General features: G+C 42.9%; 1 protein-coding gene across 1 annotated transcript in view; it reads left to right on the plus strand.

Moving 5' to 3' along the window:
* The first annotated feature begins 286 nt into the window (after nucleotides 1-286).
* htr2aa (5-hydroxytryptamine (serotonin) receptor 2A, genome duplicate a) overlaps nucleotides 287-24746 on the plus strand; it is a 56576-nt gene continuing 32116 nt past the window's right edge. The window contains exon 1 of the mRNA XM_085766221.1: nucleotides 287-806. Within this exon, the coding sequence (XP_085622347.1) occupies nucleotides 287-806 (520 nt within the window). The remainder of the gene's footprint in view (nucleotides 807-24746) is intronic.

Raw genomic sequence — 24746 nt, forward strand, 5'->3', positions numbered from 1 at the left:
GTTCATCCATTCATCCAGTCCTTTGAGACGGAACAGCTGCTCTTTTTTTTGTCATGAGTCTATTTCTGGTTCCCCGTGTGGAGACGTTGATCTGTTGATCCTCCGACGGGGGACGATCCGAGGCTGGAGAGTCCCCCCCCACCGCCCCTCCTCCCCCGAGACGATGGAGTGAGCAGGAGATGGATGGGACGTGTCCACAAGCGACCACGTGATGACCAGACTTTCCCCTGTTGTTGTTGTTTTGCTTTGACCCAATTTCCTTGAGGCGTCCGTCGAGCTTGATACCATGAACCTGCGTGGTGGCGGCGGCGGCAGCGGTGGCGTTGGTGGTGGCAACAACGTGTCAGAGTTGATCTCCAACGCCGTCCGAGCCGCCAACCCCAGCTGGCCTCCACGTGGACTTGAGGAAAGCTCCTTACGTAGTAGCATCAGTATCAGTAACGGGACAAACTCGGGGTGTCACGCCAACGCCGGCATCGAGGCTCAGTTGGCTCAGTTGGGGAACTGGTCGTACCGCAGCGCCGGCGAGGACAGGATTTACGGCCCTCAGTGTCCTCCTCCCCAAGAGGCGGCGGCGGCGGCGGCGGTGGCAGCTGCAGCGGCGGCGGCGGAGAAGAACTGGGCGGCGCTGCTGATCCTCGTCGTCATCGCCGTCACGGTGATGGGCAACATCCTGGTGATCCTGGCGGTCTCGCTGGAGAAGAAGCTGCAGAACGCCACCAACTACTTCCTGATGTCGCTGGCCGTCGCCGACATGCTCCTGGGCATCTTGGTCATGCCGGTCTCCATGGTGACCATCCTCTACGGTAAGTGACGCTTAAATATCGGGCTTCATTGAATTGACATTTGGTGTTTGTTGTTGTGGATCACGGTGGCCGGTCGAGTTGGTCACCGGGTAGAGGTTCAGATCTGAGGTGGAGGACAGATGGACAGCAGCAGTGATGGAGGTGTTGTTGCTGTTGCTGTTGTTGTTGTTGTTGTTGTTGTGTGCACAGAGCTGCTTCAGTCCAAAGATGAAATGGAAAAATCCTGCAGCTTTAAAACTGATTTAAATGTAAATATTCAGACTGTGTCCAAAGATCGGGGACAGTCGTCTAATTGAGGACGTGGTGTTGGACCTATGGGAAATAATATTTACTGATACGACACACATTTGCATTTTACACTGAGCCTGAACAGGGCCGGATTCAGCTAATGTGGGGGCCTGGGGCAGACACAACCACCTCAACCCACCATCAGTGTTTAAAGGGGAGTTCACCCCCATGTTCCCATCATGGACACATTAGACCACTTATTATTTACATACAGACAAAACTGAGTGTTTATTTCGCAGTAAAACAATCTAAATGTTATTTTGTTTGTCTTTATTCATTGAACTAGAAAGTGAAGAATGAACTTTTGTGTTCAGATCGTGGATTTAGATTTGACACCGGGAGGTTTGGAGTTGTCTTTAGAAGTTGGTGAAATCTCTGGTCTTAACAGGAGCCTCAGACCCAGAGTTTTGGCATGTTTTTTCATATTTACTATACACAGTTTAAATGAATATTATTCAATATATATTTATGGTATATTTATTGTAAATTTACCTGCAACAATCCGGTCCTTCTGAACCAGTTCTCCACCCAAGCAGAACAAGAACCACTTGCTGCAGTCCAACATGGTGGAGTCCATTAGCAACAACTGAAGTTTCTAAATAAAACACATTACCTCAACAACAAAATTACAGTAGCTTGTAGCAGCGTGTGAGCAAACATTCAAAGAAGCATTGGTCTATAGTAAGCAGCAAACGTCAGAAATTTTGAAATTAAATTAAATGAAGTTTAGGGAAAAGACACAAAATAAAAGAGGTGGATAAAAGAAGGAATAGAGTGTGAGCTCAACATATACAGATGTGTTTCTCCTCTTATACCTTTTTCCCATTGACCTTTCAGCCCACTCTCCTCTCAAACAGTGAAACATACAGCAGTGAGTACTAATGCATGACTGTTGCTGTTGCACTGTCTGGTTAAGACTCGTATTGATTTACTCTTTCAAGGCTTTGGTGGACGTGAAGATGTGCAGTTGTGTTTGATACTCTGCTGCCTGTGGAAGTCGATTACAAATCCCAAGATGCTTTGAGCTCAGCTAAGATTTCTGAGTCGTTCGGAGGCAAAAGTTCTTTAACTTCTTTGTTAACTTTCTACAAACTGATACTAAACCTGATCATTACTTTAAGTTTGTTGTTTGTACGTTTAATTTCTCACCAACTCCTTAGAGATTTCTGCCATTTTCCAAAGTTTTCTTCTTCATTGTATTTTGCTGGTCTACATTGCTCCACGCTGCCCCCAATGGTTTCCACTGGTACTGCTTTGAAAAGTCTGTATCCGTAAGCCTCTAGTCAACTATTTTATCACCTTTACCTGTAGCTTGACAAGCCAGACTATATCATTAACATAGTCTGGCAACGACCGGTAGACCTCGGCTCAATCCAGGGGCCGGGATGAAGGCTGTTTTTCAAACTGCCTCTGCACGCAATAGGGTAGCGCTACGCTATGCTAATCAGAGCAAAGAGCAGGATGACGTAGATTTAACTTTTCCCATATCCCGTCGGCAAAACACCAAATACATCCTTCTTCAAAATGAATGACTTCAGTGCAGTTTCTTGCTCAACTGTTAAAGAAAATGACAAGTTTAATTCTTTCAAAGTTGATGCCAGTGCCGATTCAAACGATTCCTTTGCCAAAGCCATCTTGTCATGTTGTTCACCATCATAAGTATGTCGTCATTGCGTTAAGCCCGCCCAACGACTTTCTGAACAGATAGAGCGCTGTGATTGATGAACACAAACGGTGTTCGAGACTCAAAAAGTTCCTGTGGCTCGTTTCTAGACTGACCTGCTGAGCAAATATATTTGCATCTAGATTTCTAGGCTACTTTACCTGCTCATTTTGGTGAAAAAGGTTGAAATAGTCACTGTTCAAGCATGTCGGGTGTGATTTCTACAGTGAGAACTTTTGCAAACTTCAGTTTCTTGTGACATTTGGAGGGATGTTTCTGTCTGACCCTCAAATCGCCACCTGAGGAGGAGTCACAAGATCACAAGTAAGCTGTAGTTCATCCTCTGGGGAGCATGAACGCCTGGAGGAAACCTCAGTCTAGACCTGGTTCCACCTCCACAGAGCCATGGGTAATAAATGTTTAAAGCCTGAATACGGAAACCTGAACACTGTCACTCAGATGGCTGCAGATTTAAGCCTCACTTTCCTCTGCTGTGTCCCTCATTTTCCCTGTTTATCTGTCTGCCACTGTCCCACACACACACACACACACACACACACACACACACACACACACACACACACACACTCAGATAGCCCTTCCAGACACACACACCCTCCACAGTCCTTCGGTGTTGCCCCTTTCCAGCTGATCCCTGCTCTTTTCGCCTCCCTCTGCGTCTCTGTAAATGTCACGCACCGCTGCTCACGTAAGAAGCTTTAAACCCTAAGACGCAAATTCATTTGCATGAGAACGAGTGCGGTAAATTAGTCAGAGCAGAAGAGCGTCTCAAAAAAAAAAAAAAAACTCAACGACCCCCCCCCAGCACTAATGACTTAGCCTTCCTCCGTCTTTAACAAGGAGACAAAAGAACTCATTAGCGACGTCGACGGCAAACATAAACACACGCCGCAATTACTTCCTGCTGTTGTTGCACGGATTCAGTCGGTGAGTGGGAAAGTGAACACGTCGTTGTTACAGGGTGAGAGGGCTGAGTGATGATATGACAGCGAGAGAGAGAGAAATGGGTGATGGAGGTCAAAGGTTATTATTGATGCCACAGAGAAGATCACGCGTGAGATGATGGAGGGCTGAGGTTTGTGTTTGTGAAGATTAAATTATCAATGGGGTCATTAATGAGGTCAATAACACAACAACACGGCTGATAATTGAAGTTTAGACTTGGTGAGATTATTAGTTATTAATGGTATTAATGTGATAAATCACATTGCACTGGCGTTAGGAGATGAGCAACTAATACGGATTAATAATTTACTAACGGTTTCTAGAAAAGTTCTGAACCATTAATAAGAACAGCCTCTGGGTTGCCAGGTTGCGATAAATCCTCACCCAGTGCAACGTTTAATTCATTAGTGAGACGCCGGCAATGGAGAATTTATCTTCTAGATAAAAGAGCTGCAGGACGTCTGGACCAAAAACCATTAAAGCTCCATACGGTATAAAGGTAGATGTTTGTGTTAAAGCTCCATACAGTATAAAGGTAGATGTTTGTATTAAAGCTCCATACAGTATAAAGGTAGATGTTTGTATTAAAGCTCCATACAGTATAAAGGTAGATGTTTGTATTAAAGCTCCATACTGTATAAAGGTAGATGTTTGTATTAAAGCTCCATACAGTATAAAGGTAGATGTTTGTGTTAAAGCTCCATACAGTATAAAGGTAGATGTTTGGTTAAAGCTCCATACGGTATAAAGGCAGATGTCCATGTGTAGTGTGATTATAAAGCAGCTCTAGGTTCTATATTAATACTGTGTAAGTATCAAAGCTTCAGCCCACAGAGAAATGCACACAGCCTGTATTCAGAAACTGAGCCTTAAAACCAGCCGTCAGGACTTCCTGTCACTTTGTGATGTCACAACAAAGCCCCGCCCCCTCACCAAGTGGACCCACCATTCAACACTTTGCAGGATTTGGTTTCTCTGAGTGTTTTATTCTGAAATCTGCTCTATTTTTATTGGATCTCTCAGAAAACAGTCAGCCAATCAGAAGAGAGAATCAGAGCCTCCTCCTCTCTTCTGATTGGCTGACATTGACCTGTCGTTACTAGAGCTCCAGAGAGAAGCTGAGAGAGGAGATGGAAAACTACACTGAGATTGTTTTTGAGAGCCGTCCAAGACTGAAATTTCTCAACCAGTTTCTGGTGAATGATGCTGTTAATTTTTGCTCAGAGGTTCATGATCCCAGTGACTTCACCTTCAGCGCTACCTTGAGGTTCACGTCTGTAGTTTTGAGTAAAATGCCTTCACAACAGTTCAGACTTTGCTGTTCACCTGAGGATGAACTGTAGTAATAACGATTTTTTAAATTCTGATTTGTACAAATAGCTGAAAATCTTAAAATGACATCTCCTTCAGCCTCAGGTGTCCTTTGTATTCAGTACTAACAGAGTCCTTGACAGAGTTGTTAGCGTGGCTGTAGACACCGGACCACCTCTATAAGTTCTTCATCACTTCTTAATGGTTGTGAGTTTCTTATTGAAGCTTCCTGTCGTCCTCTCTTCTCCCTGTAGAGGAACAGTCACACATCTGAAATGACCTGTATCAGCAGATCAGCAGATATTTATCTATCTGCTCACCGGCCAAATACTGCTCGATACGCTGTTGTGGATGATGTGTTCGTCCTGTCGGCCCACTCTGGCATCAGGCCCGGTAATGATTTAGAAATCCCGTTTGACTCTAAAAACAAATAGTCGGAGTGTCCGGGGAAATTTGGGATTAACTCTGCCGAGCAGCAGAGGCCGAGCGGACGCCGTCTCTCCCGTCTATTATACATGAAAGGCAAATAACCTTTCAGTCACTGTGAAGTTTTAATGTGCGTGTCCTCGTCCACGCCTTGTTTTCATCCTCGGAGATTCGCTGTCATAATAAACTCGACAGACTGAGGAGCTTCCTCACCTCGCACAATCCTCCCGAGTCCCGACGCTGCTTTACAACAACTCGAAATAACTCAAGGGTTTCACTTGACTGCAGTTTGGACCCATGACAGTTGAAGATGTGAAGTTAAGAGCCTCTATTTAATCATCCTCCTTCTAAGAAAGAACTGACGGTCATCGCCTCTTTTAACAGATGGATGCCTCTCCGTTTTTCTTTGAGACGTAAATTTTTCCCTAAAGAGAGCGATGACGGCACTTTGAAGGTGAGGGCTCATTTGCACTGACGCTGGTCAACGTACTGCAGATTTAGATCTTAATACTGAGGTGATTTGGGTAATTCAGCTCTTTTTCTACCACTTTACTGGCAAATGTCAACAGAGTGAGTGGCAGAAATAATGATGATGATGATAATCTCTCTGAGCTGAGTTGACTTTACAGCAGAAAATGAGCTGACGGAGAGAAACTTAACTTAATTGGCACTTATATAATATATTTTATACTATATTAAAACGAGGGACTCAGAAAAATGAACAGATGAAGTACTGTGCTCAACATGTTGGAGGTCAGCGGGTTGATGAGCAGCTGAGAGCGAATCAGACTGTTTTTACCTCTCAGTCATGACTAACGAAGAGATTAATCAACACTAAGTTCAGAGGGTGATTAATAAAACCTATAATTAAAATCTTAAGTCTTGTGATAAAGACGTCTGCTGCAAAACAGAAACTCATTTGTAACCGTCACCGGGACAAAATGAGATCACAGGTCAGGTTCAAGTGTTACAATGATGATGATGATGATGTGAAGGCCCTAACAAGTCAATTACTGAATGCAGTAGAAAGGTAAGCAGTCCAATGACTATGCTTTTCTGACTGTGATAGTTTGAGCAACTCATCTCTGTTAATTTCCCTGTCAACACTCACTACTGTAGTTATTGTTAGAGACAGACAGGGAAGACAGAGAGGAACGCTGATGCATTTGGTAATCGACTTGTCAGGGCTTCCCCGGTTGGCCCTGGCTACAAAGACAGCAGTAGTTTGTTATCTGTCTGTCTGTGCTGAAGTCGCTACAACTAGAGAAGTCTGCTGTCGACAAACTTGATCACTCTCGGGGGTGTTGCATAAGTTAAACTTATGCCGGAATATCCCCTTACTGTAAAGGGATAGTTCACCCAAAATTCAAATTTCACTCATTATCTACTCACCCTCATGTTGACTAAGGGCTGGGAGAAGTTTCAGAGCCCTCCGTGCCTTCTCTGAGTTACAGCGGGTCTCTGTGCAGCACTGCATGTCCATATGATGGTTGCGAATGGGCCTCACTTTTCTTCGTCCAAAAAGACACACCAAAAAACATCCAAATACCTCCATAGTGCTCGTCTGTAACGTCCCTCTTGTATTGAAGCCCCAACCTGAGAAATTGTTCCGAAAAAAATTATCTGTCTATATGTTTGTAGCGGAAGCTCCCAGTGTCTCAGTTCACTGCTTTGCCTGTGTCTGTGCAAATCTCGCGTGATTTGCATTGACACCCAGTTCACAGCTTCGCAAATCGAGCAAGATTCCAGCAGAGCAACACTGGGAGCTTCCGCTACAAAACAAGCTTGAAATATAGACTTTTGAAGATTGAAAAAACGATAGATTCTTGAACAAAAACAAATATAAACGTGTCACATGCTGCAGTTGGGAGTATGGATGGTATGAAATGAACTTATCAATATCTGAGGTAAACATTGATTACGACTGGAAATGCCCTTTAAGGCTCCCACAGAGTCGGCCGTACTGTGAGCGGCGCGGACTCCATGCGCACTGTCTGCAGACGTTTGAGGTTTCATAGTCGAGTGTACAGTGTCACATTTAATATTGCTTCATCATTTGTTCTTCATTTTACTTGATTGTCTTTGTGATGTTTGTGTCCCTTGTCAGACAAGACAAGGTGGAGAGGGACACAGCTTGTTGACGTGTTTTTTATGGTCTCTTATTATGGAAATTCTTTTGCACATGACCTTTTCATTACACCACAAGGACAGAGCAAGCACACAAAACACACATAGCACAACACATTTATCAACAGTCTAGAAGAAGAAAGAAAAGTCCACACTCATTGTTTTTATGGTGTTTGTTGTGTGTACACTGCAAAAACTCAAAATCTTTCCAAGAATATTTGTCTTATTTCTAGTCAAAATGTCTAATTTCTAGTCAAAACAAATCTCATTATACTTAAAATAAGACTCATCACATTAAAAGTAGCTCGTTTTTAGACACTTTTTACTTCTTTCAAGCATATTTTCACTTGAAATAAGTAGAAAAATCTGATAGTGGAGCAAGTTTTTCTTTCTTATTACAAGCACAAAAAACCTGCTTTCACTGGCAGATTTTTCTACTTATTTCAAGTGAAAATTTGTTTGAAACAAATGAAAATTATCTGAAAACAAGTTCATTTTTAGGTGATGAGTCTTATAGAGTTTAGTTTTGACTAGAAATTAGACATTTTTACAAGAAATAAGACAAATATTCTTGGAAAGATTTTGAGTTTTTGCAGTGTAGGGTTGTGACGTAGAAAAATAGACCTCACTCTTGTTGCATTTTAGCTGCGTAACATTCATGGTCTGTGTGAAAAGACTCATAATGCAAACCAGTTAAAGAAAAATATATTGTCGGTGAATTACCCGCATGAAAAATACTTCCCCTGAGTTTAAGGGCCTTAAAACTGCAAGGGAAGCTCTGCTTGGTCTAAAATGTCAAAAAATAAATGGTCGGATTTTATGTTTTGGACAGAAAATTAGCTTCCCTGCTTAGAAAGACCAGCAGCCGCCGCTGTTTTTAGGTTTTTATACATTTTCATAATCCCACCTGACTCGGACGCCTCCTCTTGTTAAGTGTGATATAGTATGAGAGTATACACAGTATGAGAGTGTAAATGAGTGCTGGATGCAGCTCAGCTTTGTGAACACTGATGCTCTCTTCCTGGAAACTGTGGGTTTTTGAAGCAGCAGGAATTTGCAGCGGCGACGTAACTAATGTCCTGTCGTCACAGTGTGAAAAGCCTGAGTGATTCTTTCACCTCGGGCTCCGGAGGTGTTTGGTGCAGGATGAAAAGTTTATGAGGAGCTGGGAGGAGGAAGATTTCACTGTGTGTGAAATGTGCTTCAAATACAGTTTTGTTGAGCAGAACAATAAACCAGGCTCAGATCAGTGACTTTTGCACCAAACAGCGGTGACACATCATCATTATATGTGTGAAAGAACCAGAAACAGAGAGATGACACGTCTGACTTTTGTTTCAGTGGTAAAACAACCACATGTGTATGGAAGACCAAAGACACCACAGTAAAAGTTTCATATTTAAAAAAATGGAAATTAACAATAGTAATAATAATTAGGGATGTACCGATACTGATACCGGTATCAGGTATCATCCACATATTTATACAGTTGACAAAATTAATTTGTGATTTGCATTTAGTGTACAGAGAAAACAGAACAGGTGAAAGAACACATCCATGTGGGTTGTGTGGAATTAGGAATTGTTGAAATACTACATGTGCTAATCTGTAAATGGCTAAACTGCAATTAGCCACAGGATTTAACGAGCTCTCTGATTGGTTGGAGAAATGACTGGTGGATTTTTGCCGCAATGAAGAACCAGTGTCACAGAAATACTAAAATTAGAAGCTAAATAATCTAATTGATTATAGAAACAGGTAACACATCTAAAAAAAAAAAAAAAAGGAAATAGAAATTGAAGAAGAAATCCAATAATTTATTCCGATTAAAAAAAACTAAACTTTTCAAACTCAGTAATTTATGAATATGAATCAAGGGGGCAGTTGTCGGTCTGAGAAGTGAAGCTCACTTCCGCGTTCAAAAAACTGCAATCCCCTCGGATTCCTCTGGGGGCTGCTGTCAGAAGGGAGCATTCCCCATAGACCCCCATGTTAAAATCGCCGACTTTACATCCTCAGTAAACATGTTTTCATCTCAATCGATAGTTTCTACCCCCGCACACACTCTGAGGGGGGTGAATTTTTTTTTAACTCTACAGTTTTACTGTTATTAGGTTAAAATTCTGGCCAATCAGGGCGCGGAAACATTGAGTGACAGGTCCGAGCAGCTCCGTGGACAGGCTGCTTCGAGGCCAGTGGGCGGGTTCTCGGCCGGCCAATCCAGCATGGCGCTGTTCAGGCCGCCATTTTTGAGTCACAAAAACGACTCCCCAAAACCAATGGGTGACGTCACGGACGCTACGTCCATTCTTTTTACAGTCTATGATATGAATTCATAAATGATTTATTTAGTGAGAGTTGTTTGAGGGAAATCCACTTCTATATCTCATGTATTTATAGATGGTGAATCATTGTTTCTAATGTCTTAATATGAAATGAAGGGAAATGTTTATTACGTTTTCTTTGATACCCCTGGTCCTCCGTACATGTGAGTCCTCCCTGACTCCCAGTCTGTACTGTCGCTGCTTTGAGTCTGACTGGGGACAGAGTCAGCATTAATCTGCACACGCTGATGTAATCTGATTACTCCGAGCACCAGTCTACATGTTCTGATCGTGTCTTCTTGGTTCTTTAAAGGGATTATCATGTTCTTAATTATTCTTAGACGTAATTCTTCAATCCTATTTTCTGGGCTGAGTGTGTGTGAGTGTGAAATAAACAGATGACTTCAAAGATCCTCCGTGCTCCTGAGAACGTCGTCGACCTTCACCGCTTCAGGACGGAGCTCTTTGTTACTTCTCCTGGTTCAGGCCTCTGGTCACTGGGGACGAGGGTGAAAAGCAGAGGACCAGGGGGAACAGAGTCTCCTTGTTGTCTGGTTCTGGTTCTGGTTCAGCCCGACCTCAGAGGCTCATAAACCACTTAAAGGGATAGTTCACCCAAAATTCAAATTTCATTATCTACTCACCCTCATGTCGACTAAGGGCTGGGAGAAGTTTCAGAGTCCTCCGTGGCTTCTCTGAGTTACAGCGGGGCTCCGTGCAGCACTGCGTGTCCATATGACGGTTGCGAACTGACTTTTCTTCGTCCAAAAAGACACACCAAAAACCACCCAAATACCTCCACACAGCTCGTCTGTAATGTCCCTCTTGTATTGAAGCCCCAACATGAGAAATTGTCCCGAAAAAAATTAAATAAGTCTGTATTTTAAGCTTGTTTGTAGCGGAAGCTCCTCTTCCTGGTCCGTCCAAATCTCGCGAGATTTGCGCCGGCGTACTAATTTCTCATGTTGGGGCTTCAATACAAGGTGGACATTACAGACGAGCTGTATGGAGGTATTTGGATATTTTTTGGTGTGTCTTTTTGGACGAAGAAAAGTGAGCCCTGTTCACTACCGTCATATGGACATGCAGTGCTACACGGAGCCCCCCGTAACTCAGAGAAGCCACGGAGGACTCTGAAACTTCTCCCAGCCCTTAGTCGACATGAGGGTGAGTAGATAATGAGTGAAATTTGAATTTTGGGTGAACTATCCCTTTAACTCTGTATTGATTCCTGCGGTTTCCTCGTCAGATCTCTCTCCTCTGCTTCCTCCGTCCCTTGAGGATCTAACGTTTGTTAGTCAGTTAATGTCTTTCCTCTCTTTTACTTTGAAGACTTTAACCTCTCCATCCTCTTCATCCTCCTCCTCCTCTTCCTCTTCCTCCTCCTCTCCGAGGGCGTACGACACAAAGACAACAAACAGCCCTGTCTCGGGAAGCCCACGGGTTTTGTCCTCTTTCTGTGGACGGGCAGCTGTGCAGGATGAGATTTGCTTTAAAGATTATAGTCTCTGTTTCTTCTGCTGCCGCTGATTCATCCGCGACTTAAATCCACTTCCCTTCGAGTAACTATATAACTCGCCTTAAATCCTCTTCTTATCACATGTGAGTCAAAGACAAATAATCTCTGCGAAGCCAAACAAACAAGAAATCTGTTCTTTATTTACTCTCCTCGCCTGTTTTTGAGTGACCGTGACGTCGACGACGCGCCGATTCTCCGTATCGACATATTGATCTATTGATGGAGCGAAGACGTTTCCATCAAATTCTTCACCTCAAAGGAGAAAAGAGCTTTAATTCCTCTCATCTCCACAGCAACAGAAACAACTGAGCAAACAAAATAATGTCTGAAAAACCCTCCAGTGAGTCGAACCATCTGTTACCTTCAGAAAACCGTAAATAATGTATTTGTTTATCCGTCTGTCAGCTTCATCATCATCATCATCACCTGCCAACTGGACCCTGTCTAAAAAAAAAAAAAAAAAATAGGAGCAGAGGGAAACGTGAGGTGATGAAGTATAAAAAAGAGAAAAGAAAGTCCAGGTCAGGAGAGAGCTGGTGTTTGATTGCTGCATTGAAACTTTGTGTTTATTATTATTATTATTATAACCTTTATTTAACCAGGTTTGTCCCATTTGTCCCTGAACGCAACTCGCATCAGCGGTTTTGCATGAATTTTCTCTAAAACAGCTCAGTCTGGTAACGTTGTGTTATTATCTCATAGCGTGGTGAATGTGCAGGTCACAACTTGTCCACCAGAGCGTTGTGGAGTTGTTGGATTGTGTATTTGATGAGTTTGATGAGGGAAACCAAGAAATCCCATGAGCCTCTGTAGCGTAGCTCTGAGAAGCTCACGACTCTGCTCCGCCGTTCTAAAAATAGCTTGCACCGACAATTAAAGGTAACGAACCTACTGCTATGACTATAGGGATTATAGCAATGGGCCAATTTGCCAAAATGTTGAACTATCCCTTTAAAAGAATTTACAAGATTAGTCAAACATTTGCACTCAAGTAAAACATTTGCACTCCTGAAGCCTGGATGTGATGGAATTTATCATGGACTTGAATACATTCAGAGATACCAGACTTTGGAGTTTGAGTTCTGACTGCAAACTGTTCCATGTACTCGGAGCAGAAAATCTAAAAGCTTTCTTCCCCGTTTCTGTTCTCACCTTAGGAACAGTAAAATGACAAAAGTCCTGAGAGCGGAGACTGTCGGCCCTGTTAGTCAAGATTAAAAGCAGTGGCGGCCTTAGACATCTGGGGGCCCGTTTCAATATTTCATATGAGGCCCTACCCTGTTAAACATAACATTATTTGCCAGCTATGTGCCCATGTGTCGCTGATGCTTTAAACCCTGAAAGGACGCAGTAAACGCACTATCCATGCATCGCAGGTACGCACAACACATTAAGTGTTAAAATCACTATAAGGGCAAGAAACCAGGGATCTTAACACAATCAAAAACTTTAACAATATTCTGAATTTAAATTGGCAACAAAAGTAATGAGAGCAAAGTGCTCCGTGTTATTTCAGCACCACGACCACGGACAAGGAAAGGACGAGACATGCGGACAGACAGACAGACGTCTACAGGCGCTGATCCTGTCGGTGCTGCGGTGCTGGAGCAGCAGACAGACAGCTGTCTCCTCCATTATTACAATCTGTAAATAAGCTGCCAATAATGTCACATTTTAATTGTGCTCTCGCTGTGTTTTATTTCTCTGTTAAGTTAGGACGTACTCATAGATCGCCTGTTTGGAGGCATTTTAACCCGAGGAAAAAAAGAAAAGAGGAGGAAAGTGATTGACAGACGTCAATCATCAGGTTACGCAACTGGCGCACGTCAGGAGGAAAGCAGGAAAAACAAAAGGACATTAGAAACGCTAAGAGAAAAGGAATAATACTGGGAGAAGGAAAACGAGGGTCTATTGGTAGTTTGCGGGCCGTTTTCAAAGGTAAGCTACGTTGTTATTGATATTTCCTGCCGTATTATTAATTAGGAGCGACTAGTAGGCTACAGTCGCGGTGTGGCATGACACGCGCATCAGTGGTTGTAGAGCGGATCAGGGGTCGAGTGTGTGACCGCACGGTGGACAGAGCTGTGTGTGGTGGATGTAGGCCTGTGTGTGTGTGTGTGTGTATGTTAAGGTGAAACCTAGGTGATGAATTATTGTGCTGTCTTTGACTTGGTGGCTGGCAGCTGGGGGCCCCCCTGGTGGCTGGGGCCCGTTTCAATTGAAACGGTTGAAACATAGGTAAGGCCGCCTATGATTAAAAGGGATGATAAATTAGATGGAGTCATCTCAAGAATAGCACATACCAATGGCTGAGCCTATGCACATATAAAGATGGCCAATTTACTTTACTGTATAAGACACAATGATGAGTTATGTCTTATGTTTATGTCTTTACCATGACAACGGAGATCGTCCGATGTTGAGGAGCGAGGGGATTCGTCGAGGGTTTGGTAGTGAAGCGAGAGCCGCAGCAGTGGAGACTAATGTGATCCTGAAGTGATCTCAGACGACAGTGAGGCGTTCAGGGACCACTCAGGGCTGCACTTTCTCCCCCTCCTCTTCCTCCTCCTCTTCCTCCTCCTCCTCCTCCTCCCCCCGCTCTGTGATGATGGTTCTGATTCTGTGTCTCGTTGTTTTTACTCCGCGCACACACACACACACGCTCAGTATAAAAGTAACACAGTGCAGTTGTTGGACCTTCGGGTTGTTTGTGACTCATCATGCGTCACAGCTTCGTTTTCTTTTCTGCTTCATTTATTTCCCGTCGACATGGCCAACGTTCATGTAAACAAATAATTAAGGATAATTCACCAGGCAAATCAGAGCAGATTGAGTCAGTAATCAGTGGTTATTAACCTGAACCGCCTGTGACATGAACATGGTGTCGTGTTCACAGACTCAGGTCATCGATTGTAAAACTGTTGAGACCTCAGGCATTTGTGAACAGTCAGTAAAGGTCAAAGGTCAAAGTTAATGTTGTTAATTAGCTCAATATGAAAATAAATAAATGAAAATTAACTCGACTTGATTTAAAGCAACCTCTGCTGCCCGGGCTGCTGCACAAGTTTTAAAGGGATAACGAGGAGTTTTGTAGAGCAAAGTGTTTTTACACTACATTTCCCATGAGCCTCCGCGTGCACGGTCAAATTCTTGGACCGGCGCAAGACGGACGAAAGCAAAAATATTTGTTGTTGAATATTTTCATAGATCAAGAATGAAAGTCGGAGGTTCGAAGACGATCAGATACCGTCGTAGTTCCGACCATTAACAGCAATTCGGCGGTGTTATTCTCATGACTCACCGGGCAGCGTCCGCAAAAACGAAAGTAGGAAATGCTGGGCGAGTCGACCACTAAATAATAATATCAAAATAACTATAAAGACAAAATGATATATTTATCTAAATGGACCCATTAACAAGTGGGTAACGTAGATTCATCCACGTAGATTCGTCCACGTTAATATGAGACACACAACACAATCAGAGAGTTCATGCTCCCTGTGGTTGCTATAGGCGACAGGAGCAACGGATGATGCAAATAACATCCAAAAAACAATCAGGACGAAGTCTACCTGACCACAGCAGCCGTGGGTTTGATTCCGACCTGCGGGCCTTTGCTGTATGTAACTACTTCCTGTCTCTCTCTCTCTCATACTGTCCTATCAGAATAATAACAAATAATTTAAAACATTTTTAAAGCAAAATCTAATGTTGTATCTGAACCACAACGTCCTCAAACCTCATGAACAGAAACCACCGTCTGATCAATAGAATCATTAATATAAAACACATCAGTGACGCAACATGAACTTCCCCCCGGCGGCTCTCTATTAAGTGATGATATGATGAAATGATTAAGGAACAAACGAATCAACATCAGAGATGGAGTGACATCAAACAGACGACAGAGGAAAAGAGAAAAGGTTAAAGAGATCAAACACCATCAAACATGGCCGCCGCACCACTGCGCCGCCACGCCACCGCGTCGCTCAGGCCTCGATGATCATCAAACTGATCTGATGCGACAAACTCCTCAGATCCTTCTCCTTCTTCTGGATGAAGCAGTCGACCACCCTGAGAAAAAATAACCTCTAATTCCATCCTGATAAATGAAGGGATGAAGGAGGAGAGAGAGAGAGAGAGAGAGAATGTTCATCCATTTGTGCTCAAGTGCAGATGGTGGAGAAGAGTTTCTCCACTTTGTGTTTGAAAACATCCTGAAAAAAACCTCCTCCTCCTCCTCCTCCTCCTCTTCTCGTATAACCAGACGGAACAAAATGAAACAGATGTGAACTAAAGGCCAGCGACATCATGAGCCTCTGCTGTCCAGATGTGAGACGAACATAACGAAAAGGTCGAGACGTGGAAGGAATATGTCAAAATAAGAGCGCGGAGTGTCAGAGGAGGTCAGGCAGTGAATGCAACATGCAGATATTCACATGAGATGTATCTTTTCTAACTGTAGTAAAAAGTTATTATATATTTGATTGTAGTTTTGAATTAATTTCTATTAATATAATGATAATTAATGAACTCATGGTCTGGAGAAAATGAGATTATTTCCCTTTGGTCTGATGTTGTGAGATGCTTATAGAGTAAAACTGCTCTAATTTCTGTCTTTTGATGGTTTGTGTTCACTCATGCAAACTTCTCTCCTCCGTCCTGAGAGCAGCGTGTAATTAACGTGGAATAATTAGGGTTTATGATGACACACTGCTTTGGCAGCTGAAAGTTGGATCGAGCACATTTGCTTCAATCTCAGAGGAGGAAACTCACTTTTCTGTCCAAGTCCACTGCAGTGTGTGTGTGTGTGTGTGTGTGTGTGTGTGCAGGGCAGTAACATGATGAAGACTTTTGGATTTATTGTATTTTTCAGAATTTATTCATTTAGTTCTAGTTGTCAAAAAGCTCCTGTTAAAACCATGATGCCATTATAACCCTAACCCTTTGTGCACGACTTCACATGCGAGGTTATCAGTGGTACTGTACTGTATGTTCCCTGAATGCCTCATATGTAGACTACATGTTCATTGACCATTCATTGCCTCACGTTATCATCATGCTATGAGATAATAACAGAACGTTACGAGACAGTTGTTTTAGAGGTAAATTCATGCAAAACCACTGATGTGCGTTGATGTGCTTCAGGGACAGTTTTTCAGCAAGCAGTCTCTGTATTTGCCTCTAAAACAACTCTGTCTGGTAACGTTCTGTTATTATCTCATAGCGTGGTGAATGTGCAGGTCACAACTTGTCCACCAGAGCGTTTTGGAGTTGTTGGATTGTGTATTTGACGAGTTTGATGAGGGAAACCAAGAAATCCCATGAGCCTCCGTAGCGTAGCTCTGAGCAGCTCACAGCTCCGCTCCGCCGTTCTAAAAAATAGCTTGCACCGACAATTAAAGGTAACGAACCTACTGCTAAGACTATAGGGATTATGACAATGGGCCAATTTGCCAAAATGTTGAACTATCCCTTTAAACACATCACATAGTAGATATTCCTTGAAAGCCTCATGTAGATATGTTGTTCCCTGAACGCCTCACATACAGATTAAATGTACTTCCAGACGGCTAGATCCTTCTGGCAGACTATGTTCCCTGAACACCTCATATCCAGACTGAATGTTCCCTGAACGCCTCACGTCAGGATTAGACGGCCCCTTAAACTTCATACATGCAGACTACGTGTCCACTGAACACCCCACATTCAACAAGGTGTTCCCTGAATCTCTCACATACAGACTCAATGTTCCTTAAACGCCTCACATAGAAGATATTCCTAGAAAGCCTCATGCAGATTTGTTGTTCCCTGAACGCCTCACATCTAAATTAAATGTATTTTGAATACTTCCAGAAGGCTAGATGTCCCCTGAACGCCTCATATTTACACTAGATGTTCCCTGAACACCTCGTATCCAGACTGGATGTCCACTGAACGCCTCACGTCAGGATTAGACGGCCGCTTAAACGCCATACTGTACATGCAGACTGCGTGTCCCCTGAACACCCCACATTCAACAAAGTGTTCCCTGAATGCCTCACACATTAAATGGATCTTAAACACCTCACACTTAAATGCCAGTGAACACTTCACATCCAGACTAGATGTTCCCTAAACACCACAAAATTGGATCAGGTGTCCTTTGACCACCTCACTTGCAGACCGGATGTTCCCTGAACGCCTCACATGCAGGTTATCAGTATCAGTCGCTACAGTCACATCATCAATGCCCCATTTAGGAGGTTTATGGTGCAGCAGCAATTTAAGAGGGTTTACACTTGTTGTTGCCAACACGAGGGCCCATCTGGGGCCCCTCTTCTCCCCTGGGGGGCCCAAACATTCGCCTGCTTTGCCTCTGATGATGGTGCGCCTGTGATTATCGATGATTAACTCAGCAGCTGTGCTGTTTGTTTGCTGTTTAATTACCGTCATTAATAAGTTAATGAATTAAATGCATGAGCTCAGGGTGACTGTTCTCACTCACGCTGCAGAGACTGTTCTCGACTTTGGTATACATGAAGTTTTCTGAATGAATCTCATTCATGTTACATATTGTGGACAGTGACGGAGCCTCAAACACCGAGCGGCTCATGACTCAAACATCCAGCAAACGCTCTTTATCTCCAATAAGTAAATAAACAGCTCTTTTAATTCTGGTGTTCCAGTTGCTTCTCGCTGCGTCTGTGAAGTGCTTTTGTTCAGATCTTTGTCTCAGTGAGGAAAATAATCCAAACCAGAAGGAAACAAACAAACAAATCCAGAGGAAGAGGACCTGCGGCGCTCCTCGCCGCCTTCATCACAGAACAGAAAACTGAATTAAAGAAACATCTGCTGCAGAATTCAACCTGTGATAAAGTTGTGAACCCTGTGATCTTTTTTTTTTTCATCCTCGTCTCCTCTTTCTGCTCTAGGCACATGCTTCGATTTAAAACCTCATTTAAATCCCTCGTTTTAGGGAGTCAAACACAAACGCCCTCACAGCTCCATGGATGGAGAGCGAATGTGTTTATTCCCTCTATTACTATTCAGCCGAGCTCCATTAATCCTAAATATGACTGAAGCTGATTTACATTCGGGACTTAAAACAGAAAAAAAAAAGAAAAACAAATGAGGTGCCAGAGCGAACAGTCATCCAGGACGCCTCCGTCTGGACACATGTGAGTGGACACGGACCCGGCAGCAGAACCAGAACATGCAGGAGGGATTATATGTTTCCCATCTGGCCTCAGGAGCTGCACAGAGGGAGCAGCTCAGCCTGCGGAGCCCAGACCTGGTCAAACATCAGAAAACAGACGGTCATGTTGGATTTGAAACATCACCTTCAATCTGCACATAAAAACCCCTAGTCATTAAAATTTCAGTGGGTTTCATTCACGAGCTTCTCCTTTATTTCAGCGTATTTGTGTTTATGTAAGTACATGTGTTGTGTGTCTGATCTCACTGTGAGTTCGATGCCAAAGCTTTTCATGTGCAAAGCAGCTTCTCTCCCGGCTAATTAAATGTTCAATGTTTACTTCCATCTCTTCTCTGTTTCTGCTCTGATCTGTTTAGTTAAGACAATTAAGTTGATGACAAAGTTCCCTGCAGCTCTGCAAACACTCAAACACAACCTCAAACACACACACACACACACACACACACACACACAGTGGTAAACACTCATACAGGCAGAGACATGAGTGCACAGCAGTTAAAATGAAGCTAACAAGGGTTTTAACTCCGTGAAAGCAGCAAAGCTTTCACAGGAAGTGCAGATCATGCTGAAGAGTGTTTCTGCTCCACAGCTGTTGCTCCGCATCAGTTACAGCTGGAGAAGAGGATGTGGTGCTGATGCGAGACGGGGAAACTCTTGTTACATCACCGTGTCAACCAGAACGGCACCCTTTGTGCTTTTATCAAAGATATTCTACTGTGACAATGATATGAAATGTTTTATACTTCCTGTCTCCTTAGTTGGCATGGTCATCAGTCCCCCCACCTCGTATTGTGAACGTGTGTGTGGATTTATAAAAGGTGGTGATAGAGGAAAGTAAGCTATTTATATTTACTTATGATAACATTAAATATTTACACAGCTAACAGTCATATTTATGAAAAATTAGTTAGCCCGGGCAATTGCGAACATTGCGAACGTTACCAAGGAGATCTGTGCCAAATCTGGTGAGAGTGTGTTATTGAGACTGGTCTTGGACAAAGTTCATATATTCCCGATATGTCCATCTGAAATCAAACGTTCAGAAGAGATGTGGCTTGTAAAAAATGAGTCCAATATTTACTTGGGTGACTACGGAGCGAAAGAATCGACCGTAATCTGAGCTCACGTTCACTTCTCCCATCGGAGTCAAGAGAGTCAAGACCTGCTGCTGCTGCTGGTCTCCTAAAAGGGGCGGAGTCATGGTCTGCTGGTCTCCTAAAAGGGGCGGAGTGATGGTCTGCTGGTCTCCTAAAAGGGGCGGAGTGATGGTCTGCTGGTCTCCTAAAGGGGGCGGAGTCATGGTCTGCTGGTCTCCTAAAAGGGGCGGAGTCATGGTCTGCTGGTCTCCTAAAGGGGGCGGAGTCATGGTCTGCTGGTCTCCTAAAGGGGGCGGAGTCATGGTCTGCTGGTCTCCTAAAGGTCATGGAGAAACTCACGTGACACAGATACAGGAAACTGACTCGTAGTGGGGCGTCTTGTTTCTTAACCGTCTTTGTTTTTACCCCTGTGAGCCTACGGGGGTTGAACCTACCTGTGTGATGATTGGCCCCCCAAATGGATAAGGACCAGGAAAATATTTGGGGTCCCCTCAAAAGGCAAAGGGCCCCCCTATGGCCCCTCTTTGGCCACTAATGCAACGACAGCTAAAACCTCCACTTACACAAAGTTACTACAGTTCATCCTGAGCAGATCAACAATAAAAAAAAATTATATCTTTTTTTTTATAAAACAATTTTAGTCAATTTTAGTCATGTAGTGGATTAAAACCACAGATGTCAAAATGAAACATCATTCTCACGTCTTCTATGTTGGTACTCATGGCTGTCACACACATGGTCAGGTTATTATCAATGCAGATGAATCCCATTATTGGAGGAGCTGAGCAGAGGAGTCACGTGGCCGCTGCAGCTGAGTGACTCATGGGCCGATGTTTGTCGCACAGTGGAGGCCTCGTATCCACAGAGATGAAGGCTGCGAGAGCAATGTCAGGACTGAATGGTGTTACCATGGGCGATGCTGAAGCCCGTCAAGCTGCAGGCTGGAGACGTTTTCTTTGGCTGCAGATATGAACAGAGAGAACAAAGAGGGAGAAAGAAAGAGACACTGTCACCTGCATAAAGAAAGATCTCTCCTGTATTATAACCTGGAGCAGCAAATTAGACTATCACATGTCTTAGTCCTCTACGTTCATGAGACACATTAAAACTCTAAACACAAATGGCTTATAAAGTACATTGTTAAATATGAGACCACGTGTTTCCAGTCTTTTCAGGGGTTTTTTTGTCAGTTGTCATTTAATTCGTGGGATAAAAAATACTATTATGGAGGAATCTGAAAAAATAGATTAGATTTTTGACATTTTCTGTGACCCCATTTGATGTTTATACACATTTGAGCTAAATTGTGTCATAATTGTCATGAGTTATGGACAAAAATGTCTTTTATGAGGCCACAGTGACCTTTAAATTTGACCTCTGATCAGCCAATATTGAACAGTTCATCCTCAAGTCCAAATGAGTGTTTGTGCCACATTTGAAGAAACTCCGTCACGGCATTAGTGAGATATTGTGGTGCAGAATAAGATGGACGTTTGGATGGATAATCTCATCTCTCACTGAAAACAGACTGAATGGTTGTGTATTAAAACTCAAACTGTGACCTTGAAAAGCAAAAAAAAAAAAGGAAAAGAACATCAGCTCATCTGTGGAGGATAAAAAAAACAGCAGTCATAAAAACACCTGTTGGAGCGGCGCTGCCTCGAATGACATCGTCTCATCGTCTCCACTCCAACAACCTGCAGGAAACTGATGTGATTAGATGAGACAGCTACTTGACAGACAAATGACTCTGCCTTTCATCAAGGCGCCGTGATGTAATCAAAGGAAGAGACAATGTGCTGTCAGACAGTGTGTGAACAAATGAGACAAAGGTTTAAAACAACCTCAGGTTACTGGAGGATCTGAGGTATAAAGCTTCGCCTGGGGCTGTTTGTTGTGACACACTGTGATGAATGTTACAGTAAACCTGCAAAGTCTTCATATCCAACACATACATATCTGTATCTGAATTGTATTAATGGAAACAGAGTAGAAGACATTTTTTAACCACGTGGGGGCAAAACAACAATGCTTTGAACACAACATTTACACGCCATCATATTTGTAGCCTAATTGATTTGTTTGTAGGCTAGGTTAACAGTTGTTGGCATTTACAGAACATCATAGTAATTTATGGACCAGCACTGGTTAAAAATCTCTCTTTTAGCTCAGTTTTGGTCTCCACCAGCTCTTGGGGATTGGTCCACTATGTAAACATTGACATCATTTTAATTAAACATTACCATCAATTTCATGACGAAATACCTGCTAAATGAAGGACATTCCCATCAGTCTGCCAGTTGGGTGCTTCTCTGAATTCGTCTGATATTTTTAACAAAAACTTTCAAGCCTGTAACAATGACTCATACCCTAACAGTGTTTTTTGTTACAGGGCTGAATGTTACGGGGTTGAAGATTTAGAGTTAAATAGCCAAAAATCATCAGTTAGCCAAGGTATGTAGGCTAGCATCACATGACTTTAGGAAATCATGAAATTATAATATTTTTCAACATGATTTTTTCCTAAACCATTAGCATATACTTGATAGCCACTTTTCTGGCTAAACATGTTGATAAGATCATTGTGAGCTTGTTAGCATGCTACTGAACTTGGTAAACATTTGGCTAAATCATAAGCATGTTGATATATATTTGTTGTGATAATGTTAGCATGCTAAGCCAGTGAACTTGGCAAATTTTTGTCTATTGATAGGCCATTTGAATTAGACATATTTTTGACCTTATTTTGACTGACACTTCTTGTTACGTTTTAATTTTGACCAATGATGTTGTAGATTCCCGCTCAAACTTTAAGGGGAATTGCAGTTTTTTTTTACAATCTGTACCTTATTTCTAGCATAAAATGCAATCATTTACTCACCCAGATAACTTTGGTGTCATTACAAGTCGTTCCAACGAAATTGGATCCAACCAAGCGCTGCGTATATCCATATAATGCGAGTCTACGGGGCAGCGCAATGCAGCCTCTAAATAACACATTATCTGCAGCGAAACTCGTTCATTTCACCAATATTTTGTTATGCTAGTAGCCTATCATCCATCCATTATGGATACGCGGCTCTTGGCTGGATCTAATTTCGTTGGAAGGACTCGTAATGACACCAAAGTTAGTGAGTAAATGATAGTATTTTATGCTAGAAATAAGGTCCAGGTTGTAAAAAACGGCAATTCCCCTTTAATCAGTATTTCAGAGTTATAAAGTCGATGTTGTAAAATCACTATAAGAGAGGACTCAGAGGTTTTGTCATCATGTGGAGTGTCTATAGCTTCATGATGTGTTCGTTGTGGGTGGAAAACATTAATCAGAGGAGCTCACGGCTCTGATCGCGGTGTTGTTACTATGTCTCTGTTGTGGCTGCGGCTCAGTGCACTGATTACACTCATCAGCTGTTATTTATGCAATTACACCGACACTTAGAGAGTGGGCAGTGAACTTTACCACAGTGCAGTTATTGATTCAGGTTGAGAGAGAAATGATGAAGAAAAGACACAAAATGAAATGAAGAAAAAGGAAAATGTTCTGGTGTTTTTGTGGTTGAGATTGATCAGTTAAAAGCCGTGCGAACCGCAGCTCTCCACCAAAAACACTGTATTTCTTTGCACTTTTGCTGCTTGAATGTGGTGATGGGACGATTTTCAGATCCACTGAAGGCAGCCTGATGTGGAGCACAGAATTACAACATACATCAGGATTAGTTGGACAAATTGGAGCCAGACTCGTCTTGTCTGTGATCTGTAGGTCTGTTACCCTATTCGATTTGTAGTCAAACTTAACTTGACAGCTCATTCAAGGATATGAAGTTCTTCTGGTGTCGGTTCCCCATCAGCTTCCTGTGCGTCACCACCTCCTCTTCCATATGAAGCCGAAAAAACAAAGACAGATTGACCAGACTCTTTTTTTTTATTGTTAAGTTGAACCAGACTCTGATCTGACTTATAAATTTATCTGGATGCAACCTCAGGAGACATGTTGACAGGTTTCTTCACAAAACGAATCTGCAAAACAACTGCATGTGTTTGTCTGACAGATGTTTTGGTGTAAACAAAGTCCAATCAAACCACAGACAGAGAGATAAATAGGACAAAAAACTAATAAATAAGTGGTGAAGCCAATTATTTCTGATTGAGACAGAGGAGGCCTTTGTGGTTTTTGAAGACTCTTCCCACAGGACAGCTGCAGAGTCTGGGTCCAGACTTTCTGTCTCACATCACTAGGACTTTGTGGTCCAGATCCATTAGCAGATCAGAGGGAATATAAAAAGGTTCATTCACCTGAATCATGGAGTTCAGGTTGGATGGAGCTCTGTGGGGGATCATTAGTGACTCGACCTTCATGTGAGCAGCAGGTTCGGTCTGTTTCCTGCTCCTGAACACATCACGACTGTATAATAATCATTTAAATATAGATAATAATATCTGTGTGGAGTGTCACAGACTCTCGGCTCCTTGCTGTGTTTTTAATCTTCTCAAATTCGCTGTGGAAGATTTATCAAACTAATAATCTTGTTTGTATTAAGACAATTTTCTTTTTGATCCAGAACAAACAAACAATTATCAGCGTTTAAAGAGGATTGTCTCCACTGGCTCCTTTAACGCTGCAGCTTGTTACATGCCGAGATTAAGTTCTCTATCGGCCTCTTATCCACATCTGTTAACATTCAGCATCGACACCTCCCAGGAGTCGCAGCCTTTTGGTCGCCGTCACAGTCACCACCGCTCGGGCCCAAGAGCCGTGAGAGAAACAAACCGTGCTCCTGATACTAAGAGAGTTTGTAGAAAAGCAGAGCAGGAAGTGGAGCTGACAAGTGGAGATGCCGGGTCACTTGCAGGAACCAAAAGGCCGTCGACGGAATCACCGCGGAGCAGAGAGGGTCACGCAGTATGGGCTCAGGTGGACGAACCGAGGGGTGAAGGTGGATGTGTCACCATCGTGATGAAGAGTCTGAGCAGCTTGTGTCAAAGTCTGAAATATCTGAACCACTGTTGCAGGACTGAAAACA

Source organism: Trachurus japonicus, chromosome 21 (genome assembly GCF_045865225.1).
Source record: "Trachurus japonicus isolate A0001 chromosome 21, Traja_1.0".
Classification (NCBI taxonomy): domain Eukaryota; kingdom Metazoa; phylum Chordata; class Actinopteri; order Carangiformes; family Carangidae; genus Trachurus; species Trachurus japonicus.